Source organism: Planococcus citri, chromosome 3 (genome assembly GCF_950023065.1).
Source record: "Planococcus citri chromosome 3, ihPlaCitr1.1, whole genome shotgun sequence".
In the NCBI taxonomy this organism is placed as follows: Eukaryota; Metazoa; Arthropoda; class Insecta; order Hemiptera; family Pseudococcidae; genus Planococcus; species Planococcus citri.
Window position 1 is genome coordinate 2,099,041 of NC_088679.1, and position 12,306 is coordinate 2,111,346.

Genomic DNA, 12,306 nt, shown 5'->3' on the forward strand with positions numbered 1-12,306 from the left:
CACGATGAACATCGTGAATATTTACCCTTGACATTTCTCAACACGAAAATTACACTTCATTCCTTCACAATAAAATCTCTAATTTGATGAAATGAATTTTCCATTCGGACTTGGCATGCAACAACGCGACTCAACGTAAACACCTTTCAACTCTCGTATTTACGGCAAACTAGTTAGGCAATTCTATTAACACGAAGACGAGCGCTATTTACGGCGTCCCGTTTAGGCAACTTCATCGACAGCATCGACTCGTATTATTATTACAAAATGAAGAAAAAATCTCGGCGATAAAACGACGAGGTAAGAGTAGTTTGAGTTTACGTTCGGTTCTTCCCCTTTTGTAGCGTTAGAGCTTCGGGCAACCGATCCGATCCGACTTGGTAATTAATCAATGGAATACGCATGGTATACGCGAAACTGCTTCGACCTCTTGAAACTTTTTCCTAACCGCAATGTATCAAAAACTTATGCGACCGTGGAATTCCGCCATGCCACCTACGCGCGTTCACCTCCTTCATCTAGGCACTAAATTATGTACGTACATTGTGGTAAAAGATAAGGGCAAAGATGGCGGCGAGGATGGTGGAACAAAGCTTTCGAAATTAGGCATATTTTAAAAACTCGTACTCGAAAAGCTTCGAGTAATAATGACGGTCGATTAAGCGGGCAAAAATTTCAACAAATTTGTCGCGCTGACGATGTGAGTTACACGTAATTATATTCCATTACAGCGATGAAGAACATACCGAACTGTCACATCGTTCGCTCTCTAGCCGCTCGCGCTCCTCTCGCCATCTACTAACAACCAATAATTCCGCCAAAGTGTGCTCCAACTATTTGCTCAGCACGCCGCCTTGCCATCTCTCTACTCTCATTCATCGTAGCATCAGTTCAGTTCAGTTCCCTCACAACAGCAACCAGAGAGATACCATTTCGAGTACCGTACCGCATTACCATTTTCGTTGACTAATTTGCGTGCACTGCCGCGCGGCGGCCGCCGCCCGCGCCGATGAAGCTGTTAAGAAAACGATTACGCTAAATCATTTGCGGCTTTTCCGCTCTCGTCGCTGCGAGTTCAAACCGCAAAAACCCGACGGCAAAAACGACCCGGAATAAGCTAAGGGTGGCGGTTGTCCGTGTCTCTGTCTGCCGAAGCATCTATGTACGAGTACGCTGGCGGACTATTCGCACAAATGCTGGACAATATGACGCGTCTACGGTTCAGCGAACGTGTCTTTTGCATTTTATACGAATGTACGTATATGCACTGGCAACTCTTTGTGAGCTGTGACCTCGTCAATTTTCTATCGAGGAGTTTCCTCTTTCATCTTGTTCTCTAGATACGAATAAAGTTTAATGTCCTCGGAGAGCATACAAGTCGTGAAACAGATGTTGTCAGTACAATATGATGACGGAAGCATCGAGTCAAACACGGTTGCCGAAACAAATATGAAAGTTTGATAAACTGTTTCGTAGATGAAGAGAAAATTTCACTAAAATTGGTGTTGGTGATCCCGATTGTTTGCCTTTGGGGGGAGGGAATCAAGGATCAAAAGTTTGAGTTCGCGGTTCAGAGGTTTGGGTTCAGCAGTCGTTTACGATTGATTTGGCAGCAACACAATTTGCTCTATTGTACAGATTTTTGAAACTCGAAATTCCCACAAAATTCCATCAAATTGGAGTTGTAATATTCCAAAAATTAATTTCAACACGCTACGGAGTACTGCAGGTGAATTTCAAGTCGTTTTGGAGCCTCCAGCGACTATTCGAATATTCCTGAAGCCTCCAGTAGATTTTTGAAAGTATAAATTTTCTCAAAATTTCATCAAATGTAGATGGAAATCTGAAATTTACTCTACACTCCAATTTTAACACCCTCTGAAGACGACTTCAGGTGGGTTCAAGTCATTTTAGAGCCTCCAGCGACTTTTTTGAAAAGTACTGGAGCCTCCAGTAGATTTTTGAAACTTGAAATTCCCGCAACATTAATTTATCGAGTGGAGTTGGCAACTTGAAATTTACTTTGCAGACTACATAGTGGTTTCAAATAGTTTTGAAGCTTCCAGCTACTTTTAGGACATTTCAATTTTCCAAAAAACGCCATACAACCTTTCAAAAAGTCGCTGGACGCTCCAAAACGACTTGAAATCCACCAGCAGTCAACTTCGTAGCGTATTGAAATAAGTTTGCAGAATGAATCTCGACTCTCCATCTCAGTTTGATGAGATTTTGGAGAAATTTCAAGTTTCAAAAATCTACTGGAGGCTCCAGTAAATTTTCAAAAAAGTCGCTGGAGGCTCTAAAATGACTTGAACCCACCTGAAGTCGTCTTCAGAGGTTGTTAAAATTGGAGTGTAGAGTAAATTTCAGATTTCCACTTCCATTTGTTGAAACTTTGTGAAAATTTAAAGTTTCAAAAACTTGCTGGAGGCTTCAGGAATTTTCAAAAAGACGCTGGAGGCTCCAAAACGACTTGAAATTGACCTGCAGTACTCCGTAGCGTGTTTAAATTAATTTTTAGAATAAATTTCAGCTTTACAACTCCAATTTGATGGAATTTTGTAGGAATTTCGAGTTTCAAAAATCTGCTGGAGACTCCAGAACTGCTCAAAACGGGTTGAAATCGTTTCCAATCGATTTGGCATGTCAAAAATAGGGTATATCCCAAATTTCAGCTTTCTTGGTCAATTTGGTAAAATTTTGATTTTTTCCCTCATTTTTGGCCTAAATTGGATTTTCAAAAATTCACCAAAAAATGAAAAACGCACTTTAGCACTTGAAATTTTGACAGGTGATAAATGTTTGCATGATCTTTAGATCTACCTTTGTAAGGTTTGAAAAATGTCGTGCAAGTCCTATGTTGAAACGCAAAATCTGCGATTTCGGATGACCTGTCATTCAAAATGGCCGCCATTTTGTAAGTAAGGCCAACTTTTTTTTGAGCAAGTTTGCTTTAAAATGTTCCTTAGGATGTCTCCTTTAAGAAAAAAGTTGTCCCGGTGGATCAGCGGGGGGGGGGGTGCAATTACTCCTATTGTCATATGCCGGACTATAATACGTAGTTACTCAAAACTTTTCGTAAAATTTCGACCCATTTCAATGGATTGCGTGAAACTTATCCTTCAGAAATCTCAAAAAGCACGCACGCCGCCTCAATTTTGAGCTCAAAATTCTTCGAAAATACTCAAAAAATATTTTGTAACAAAGTATGCATTTGATTTTCTCGAAAAATTTCAACACACTTTGATAGGTTTTAGAACAATTTGGAAAATTTTGAGCCCAAAGTAGGTATGATTTTACAGGATTTTGAAAGTGTCGCGTAACCCATCATAATAAGTTTGAAATTTTGCAAGAAAATCAAATAAGTATTTCAATAAAAATGTTTTTGGAGCATTTTTGAATTATTCAGATCCCTAAATGGGTCACGATTATCGGTATTTCTGAGGAAGTGCTTTCAAAAATTAGTTAAAATTTCGCGAGAAAATCAAAATTTTTGACAAGACTGTTTTTGAAGATGAATTTCAAGCTTACACCTAGTAACTCGTAATAATTGAGTGATGATTTCCAAAATTTTGAAAAATTATCATGTAATCGCAATCAAAATGTGTTAAAATTTTGTAAGAAAATCCAGAATTTTCATCAAATTTTTTTCAGAATTTTGAAACAGTTGACAACCTGATGAATTAATTTAATTTTGAGCTCGAAATGATTGAAGTGTTCAAAAAAGTTGAGATAGAAATTTCTGGTTTCCTGCCGAAATTATAGCTCATTTTTATAGGTAACACGACACCGAAAATTTTGACTCAGTTTGGATTGAGATTGCATGACACTCATTCTTCAGAAATCTAAAAAATATGGCCTAATTTTGAGTTCAAAATTCTTTGAAAAAACTCAAAAAATATTTTCAACGAAATATTTGTTTAAACTCCCGAAGTTTTAATCCATTTTAATAAGTTTTAGAACAATTTGAAAAATTTTCAGCCCGGCGTTGGGTCATGATTTTTTAGGATTTCGAAAATGTCATTCAGCCCATCATAATGGGTTGGAATTTCTCATGAAATCCAAATATTTTGGTAAAAATTTTTCTCGAGAAACTTCGAATTATTTAGATCTCAAAATTGGGTGACGTTTGTCGAGATTTCTGAGAAAGTGCCATGAAACTTATCAAAATTATGTAGTTAAAATTTCGCGAGAAAATCCAGTATTGCATCGAAAATGTTTTCTGAGGATTTTCAAAGAATCTGGTGCCCAAAATTGGATCATGAATTTTGAGATTTTTCGAGAAAAATCATGCGACCAATCGAAAAGCGTCAAAATTTTTCACGAAATTCAAATATTCTGTCCAAAATGTTTTTGAAGATTTTGAGCACATAATTGAGCTATAATTTTCAGAAATAATTGCAATAAAAATGAAATCGACATGATTTTTAAAATTTTTGTGAACAAATATGCACGAGTCGTCCAAAATTTCTGGTACCTCACGACGTCAAATTCTGAAGAATTTGAGAGTTGAGATCTTTGGACACCTAAAGCATAGATTTCAAATCTTTCTGGAAATTATTTGAACACATTGATTCGCACAGACTCTGACTTTGAAACTCAAACGATCTCAAATAATGCCTGGGATTAACAAGTTTTAGGTTCAAGGGATCGGATTCCCTTTTGGTTCGGGTTCATTAGGAATAATCGAGATCAGAGATCACCGTTTATACTCGTATCTTCAGACCATCATCCAAATTCAAAATTTTACAACCCTCAAGATCCCATCAATACTCCCTCCAACAAACGTATCCAACCACAAACCAGCACACAAATCACCTGCAAAATGAAAATATCGAAAAAAATAAACTCACCTTCGAACACAGTCAACTTGGCCTCCGCACTGACAGCATCTCCAACTCCATTTTCGGCGACGCATTCGTACGTGGCGTTATCGCGAACCGCTCTCGTCGGATCTATCCTCAATAACGATAACCCATTTCCGGTAAAATTGGTCATCTGATATCTAGATATGTTTTCTGAAATCCTTTTGCCATTCTTTTTCCAATACAACGTCGGACTAGGATCACCTCGAGCAGCGCAGTAAAACGAAACGGAGGCGCCATTGCGCACCTGTTGGCTATTCGGCTTGAGCGTTATTTCGGGTGGATCTGCAATCAAAAGAAAAACCAGCAATTAGAAAAGAAAACACCGACGTGGCCAGATTTAAACGCAACACGCGAGAGAAAAAGTCAAAACGGTATCGAAACTCTCCGTTTCCATCCTCATCGTTATTCTCTCATACCAATAATCTCGGTATACGAGTAGTTAGTTCAACGTTACAATAATCGCGCACATGTTACATTGACATAACTATCTTGCTCTTGCTCGAGCTCTCTCTCTCTCTATACCGATTTCATTTCGAAAAGTAACAAATCTCCGTCCGACGATACACCCTCTTCCTCGTTACCTCGCCTCCATTCTCTCGGTGATAAAAAAATGGCAACATTATCTTCGCATTGGCAACAAAGCCTACTACGGTACTCCTCTCGCTGCAAAGTTTTTCTACTCGCATTATACTCGGCACATTAATTCTACCGCTGTCCCTGCTCCCTGTGTCCTTTTCTTTTCGTTTGTCTCACATCCTATCCTACTATACTTTGAAAATACCCCGACATGAAATTCTCGTTTATTCTGCGTCTCACTCGAAACACGCTCGTTTCGCTTTCGCCTTAAACTTTTTCCACTTGTATCACATTCTGACAGGTAATTTATCAGCGACTTTTCAGATATCAACTCAATAAAGAATGCCTCCTCCTCCTCCCCATCCGCCCTCTCTCACTCTCTCATTCTATTGTCATCGAGCCATATTCCATCGCGAGTAACATTAACCGATAGGTATAGAGGTGTTTTGGTCGCTCAACACCCAACTTTAGAGCAGGTACAACACACATGTGGAGTGAATATTGCGAGAAATGGCTGGGTTAAGGGTGAGCGAGGGCGAGGGGAAATGGGGGAAGGGGTGGGGGAATGGGGAATTACCACACATGCTCGACTTTATCGCCGTCGTCGAAATGTATACTTACGTGTTAAATACTGAATGAAAGGACCACTAGTGGAATTTAAGACTGGAACGTGACAACTTATAAACAAACGTCCTGTAAATCACATCATCAACATAATACACCGCACGTACACATTAATGCCGAGTCACGTACTAATACACGACGCCATTACAACGTGTGCGTCAGCCCGTTTCTCCTCGGCTTCCAAAATGAGAAGGAGTTCATTATAAGCGTCCTATCTCGCAGGCGAAAACAACACCCGACATAGGTATTCGACGATGATCTCGTGTCCGCAATTACTACCGAGTACCTAGCTAGATACCTTACCTACCTACGTGTTATTTTTGTGGTAGCAATTGCGATAAAATAGTCATTTAGAAATTACCTAGCTTTTTTCACAACGAACCAGCGAAAACAGTAGAAACGGTACTAAAAAAATACTGTTGCGAGATAAATTCGCGAGAAATGCAATTTTTAACGCGATCTTTCCGGTTATTAAACCTATTTAGATTTAAATATAACGTTTTACAGAATCTTTAAGAGCATCAACTTCCACAAACCGAAGCCATTAATAAAAAAAAAAAAATTCTCAAAACATTTTAGAACAGATGAAGAAGATATTCGACCAACAAAACTCTCCGATTTGAACAAATTCAAGCTATGTAGATCGAAAAAGCATGAGCTAAAACCTACATAACCGAAATTTCACGTGCTCCAGTTCACTTTTGGATTTTTCGCGAATTCCAAAAAAAAAAAAAAATGCGAGGAATTCAAAGAAGCTGTTTTAATTTAGGAAAATTTTCGAAATTTTTCATGAAATATCCAATGTGAATAATCCCACTTCTTTTGGCAAACGCTAATATTCTCGAAGGTTTGGATAAAATATTCGAAAAATTTCCATTTTTGACAAAATATGTCAAAAAATGACCATTTTAGGTAGAATTGTCGAAAAAAACATTTTTTTGCTAAAATTGACAAACATCCTTGTTTTTGCCAAAATTGCCCAAAAACATCCTGTAATTTTTCAAAATTGCCCAAAAACATCCTGTTTTTTCCAAAATTGCCCAAAAACATCCTGTTTTTGCCAAAATTGCCCAAAAACATCCTGTTTTTTCCAAAATTGCCCAAAAACATTTTGTTTTTGCCAAAATTGTCGAAAAAATCCAATTTTTTGCCAAGAGTAGGATGGATTTTTGGCCAGTTGGCGAGTTGATGAAATGTGTTTTTTTTTTTGTCAAAATGTCCAAAAAGCATCAGGTTTTGCATTACCTAGCTAAAAAACTATCTTTTTATTTCTAAGTTTGCCAAACAAAAGTCCTGTTTTCTACTAAATTGCTTGAAAGATTCTTTTTTTGTCAAATTTCATTTTTCCCTCCAAATTATTTCATTTTTTTCTCACTTTCTAGGGCAATTTTCGATATTTTTGAAATTTCTTCGGGCCATAAAAATGCCCTGCACATTTTATTCACAGTTGATCATTTTCAATTTTTTTTTTTAATAGTTACTCGTAAAAAAGGACTGAGTGGAAAATATAGTTTTCCAAAATTAAAAAAAAAACACTCACGCGTGTAGCGTGATAAGACCGACTTTTCTTCAAATTAATAAAAATCTTTGACGAACGAATTGATTCACTTTTTTTGAAACATTTACACAGCAATTGATCTGTTTACAATCGAATCGAATCATTTACGAACTTGACGAATCATTCGCAAACGGATCAATTAGTTCACGATTGATTCGGTTTTTGTAAAACTATTGCATAGGAATTGATCTGTTTTCAAGCGAAATGAATCAAATCGAATCGAATCATTCACAACCGATTGATTTCCAGGTGGATCATTCGCGAACAAGTTGATCAATAGTTACAGAATCATTCACGAACGAATTGATCCGTACATAAATGACTCGTTCGCGAACGAATCGATTCATTTACTCAATTTTTCTTGATGAATCATCTGCGAACGAATTAATCCGTGTAAGTGACTCGTTCGCGAACGAATCGATTCACTTACTCAATTTTTGGTGAATCATCACGAACGAATTGGTCCGTTTAAGTGACTCGTTCGCGAACGAATCGATTCGTATAAAAGACTCGTTCGCGAACGAATCGATTCATTTACTCAATTTTTGATGAATCATCTGCGAACGAATTGATTCGTATAAGTGACTCGTTCGCGAACAAATCGACTCATTTACTCAATTTTTAATGAATCATTTGCAAACGAATTGATCCGTGTAAGTGACTCGTTCGCGAACGAATCGATTCACTTACTCAATTTTTGGTGAATCATCACGAACGAATTGAATAATTTTTAGTGACTCGTTCGCGAACGAATCGATTCGTATAAGTGACTCATTCGCGAACGAATTGATTCATAAATTAAAGAATTGATCGATTCGTTGGCGAATGGTTCATCAAAAAATTTATCAATTCGTTCATGAATAATTCACCAAAAATTGAGGGTTGTATTAGTACATATGCACTTTGTAGGAATCTTGGCGGCTTAGTGAGATTTTAAATTTCATCGAAATCGGTTCAGCCATTTTCCAGGTAATGAGTTTTAAAAAATGTTGAAAAAAAATTTTCTAACTCGATAAACTTGGAAAGGAACCAAGAAGTTTGAAAAAGTAATCAAAAGCTACTTTTAAAAATTTTAATAATCAGTACGAGTCCTGCTAAAAATCCAAAACAAAGCAGATAGGAAACACCTATTTATTTGCAATCGACTCAATTTTGCATTAAAAATTGACTTTGTTTTGTTTTCCATATCACACAAGGATTACAACACTAATAGGGATCATTACAAAAATGAGGAAGCAAACAAAATATCTACCTAAAAAAAGTAAAAGAAAACTACTCCGATTCAAAAAATAAATAAATAAAAAGAAGAAGGAAAACTTGTACGTATTCGTAATTTCTATTCCATCGGTAGGTACTCGCAAAGCTCGCAGCAGCCTCTCGCACTTATCCTAGCTTTTTGTGTTCCATTATGACTTCTTCTGCAAAATTATCATTTCGTTCCTTATTCGTTTTGCCGAGACTACAGATAAGATTTTCATTCGCTAGACAACATGTATTCAATTAAAGATCTCACCTTTTTTAGCTTTTATAATGCCAAATGCGTTCCAAGGCAACGGTAATAATCTCGATAATTAAAGTGTTTCTGTAGGTCTTAGATGTGATCCTTATTTTTATAACGATGATACCTTTGTGGAGTTGAACGAACGTCCGAATTATTTTTCTTATTTCGAACGTATGTTTTGTACCTACATAAGAATGTATTATAAAATCGATCCAACTTATTACCTAGAGATAATTCGAGGTCTGAGTAGAAAAAGTCACATTTTGAGCCTCATTAATTGGATCCCTCTCCAAGATTGAGAAAATCAAATTTGAACCATTTTTTCGCGTTTTTCGACCTTAAGACTCAATCTCTAAGGAGCAAATTCGGCACATACATACAATGAGAATGAGTCAAATATGAGCCTTTCCCAGGTCTTAACCTTCCAACATTCGTATTTAATCTCTCTAGATCGAATGATGAATCCATCCCTGAGCTATGATTCTCGCATTTTGACCTTCAGATCACCCTGCAGCTCCTTTAAATTGACCCGAGCGTTTGAAATTATTTTTTTCATTGTCTGGCTCGATTAGGAAAATACGAGATACAAAAATTAAGTAGCAATTTGCTGAAGAAAATTGTTGGCAGTTTACAAAATGTATGATACAACGTATAAGTAAAATGTAATTCTCGGTAAGTGTACTTTTACCGCCGGCCAATTACCGAGTTCAACTTCAACATGGTTTAGTTTTTCTGCACACGGTATACAGCGTATTAAATAGAGCTTCGTTTAGAAGAAAGAGAGAAAAAAAACAGCAAAAAAAGTGGTATATTACACGTTGATTTTTACACGACCGTTTAACGACGGTACACAATTTTCATTTCCATTATAAGGTGTTAATATCACTACCACAACATACACATACAGTACGTGTACCTCACCCAATTCGAGAGAAAGAGCGTTTTACTGTAGTTGTGTTCTTTTTTCCACTGCTACACTCTCTCTCTATCTGCGTGTCTCTGTTGTTCTCGTTTTATTAGATTTTGAAAATTACGTATGTGCGAGTGCGAGAGCTTAAAAGAGAATTTAAATTGTAATATAACGCCGTGTACCTACAAAGTGTATGTAGGAGTATGGTATACGAGTGAAGGCTCGCTTTTTTCCTCGTATTTTGACTGTCGAAACAGCGGAGAAAATTTTTATCGATCGAGCTCGGTTTTCTACAATGAACGGCAAAGGTGAATTTTTCCGTTTTGACGATATGAACTGGATGCTGCTGAAGTTGATGATGGAAGAGCAAGAGTTGCAGAATTGGCGGTACGCTGGCGGCTAATTCTTTTGTACGAGTACGAAGCGAACGCGGAGCAGTCGGAGCCCGACCAGATCGAAGAGTAACGCGGGTCGACGATCAGGGATTATAAAGATGAGCATTTTTATCCTCATTTATTTTAATTATAGTCGCTGCCATACAACAACACGCAGCTCAGCGCAGCGCAACCAGTGACTCGGCGAAGGGTATAGAGAGACGAAAACGAGAGAGATGAAAATTTCAGCCGATCATTTTTATCGGCTCGGTAGACATAAAGAAGAGGGACGGGTTAATTGGCGAAAATTGCATCGGCGAGGAAGGTATACTTTGCTAGCAGCCTCGTACGTTTCGGTCGTGCGAAAAATCAGCCTTTTAAAACAATACAACGATATAGGAGTAGGAGTAGAGGTGGGAAAGAGGGAAACAATAGCAAGAGGCAGAAAAGAGAGGATGATGTGAGAAGAAAAATAGTATACGAGTGAATGTGTAAAAAAGAGCACGCTCTCGGTGCTGTATGAGCTGAAAAGATATGCGCAGAAGTGCCCCTTCTTCGTTGTGATGTTTGATAGAGTTTAACAAGTCGTTCTGTGGAAAGACAGCGAAGTGCGGACCAGCGTTACGAGCCAATTGCACCGCGCCTCTCTTTTATGCAGTGGCGGTTGTTTTGGAATTGGTCCAATATACATAACAAGAAACGTAGCCGAAAATTACGACGTTTATAACGCGATTAATTTAAAAAGCTCGCTATTAAACGAGCCGAAATGGCCTTTATTATTTTACACGCACTTGACGCGAACCACGCTCCAGAGGTGGAGAGAATTCATCTGTATTATTTCGAAAACGATGGTCGAGTAATGCCAGAGTTACCTGGTTGTCATTTTTTACGATCTGCATTTGGGTTTACTCAAGGTTTATTCGAGGGCAGTTCTTTGAACGAAGCTGAGCAAGATCGAAAGAGCATGTCCTAAAACCACTGTAATCAAAATACATATCAAGTGTAAAAAGTTCAAAAGTTCAGGCTGCTAGGAAGTCTCGTCTTTTTTTGACAAAATTGTGAAAAATCTTATAATTTTTTTTTTTTTAAATCACTACTTTTTCACTGCGTTTTTCAAACTAAATTTTCAGAAAGCTCTCCACTCGACCCCCCCCCCATCACTACACAACTAGTCACCATTTTTCAAAAAGTCTCAGATACATTTTATGTTTGCAAAAATTGCAAAAAAACCTTGCTTTGTTATCAAAATTGCAGGGAGAACTAGTTTTTTGCAAAGTTGATTTTGAGGGAAATTCATTCGAGGGAACGGTCGTTTAGGGAGCATTAATTAATACGAAATCAAATCAAAAGACGTGCAAAAGAAATTCCGAGAAGAACTGGAAAAGTAAAAGGAAGACAGGTTGGAAGAAGAACAGGGTATCGAAGAAAAAAGGCAAACAGCAGCAGAAAAGTCTATTCCATTCAAAGGAAGAAGAAAACACAAACCATGGATGACTCAAGAGATACTAGATCTGATGGAAGAACGAAGAAAAGCAAACAGACCAAGTAACGAATACATAGTGATAATTAATCAGATTATGGGAATGTGCAGATAGGGTGAGTCAGGTTGCATTTTTTTTGAAATGTTGATGTCTTACCCGCTTAAAATGTTAATTTTTGGTTCAAATGGAACCCCTTAAATTTTTGTTGAAAAATATTAATATTTAGTGGTGGCGCAAACGTGTTGAATGTTGAGAGATACGAGCGCGTGCAAGCACAATACTTCCCACAATGGTGCCACGGGAAATGCAACGAAGCTTGACGGGGTTCATTCGGCGCAACTATAATGAGAGTGGCATCCCCACTACAACTCATCAAGTGATTCCAATCTTTCTTGGATTTTTAAATCAACCACA

General features: G+C 37.6%; 1 protein-coding gene across 11 annotated transcripts in view; it reads right to left on the reverse strand.

The window, feature by feature from the left end:
• The window catches only part of Lar (tyrosine-protein phosphatase Lar), a 389,327-nt gene that overhangs the window by 168,914 nt on the left and 208,107 nt on the right, over positions 1–12,306 (reverse strand). For 10 of the 11 annotated variants that reach the window (XR_010557786.1, XM_065357492.1, XM_065357501.1 and 7 more), the window contains 2 exons: positions 6,066–6,137; positions 4,854–5,150 (listed from right to left, as the gene is read on the reverse strand). Coding sequence is in view for 10 of the 11 variants with exons in the window: in XM_065357492.1 (XP_065213564.1) it covers positions 4,854–5,150; positions 6,066–6,137 (369 nt within the window). In the remaining variant the exon portion in view is untranslated. The remainder of the gene's footprint in view (positions 1–4,853; positions 5,151–6,065; positions 6,138–12,306) is intronic. The other variant, XM_065357498.1, reaches the window with a different exon arrangement.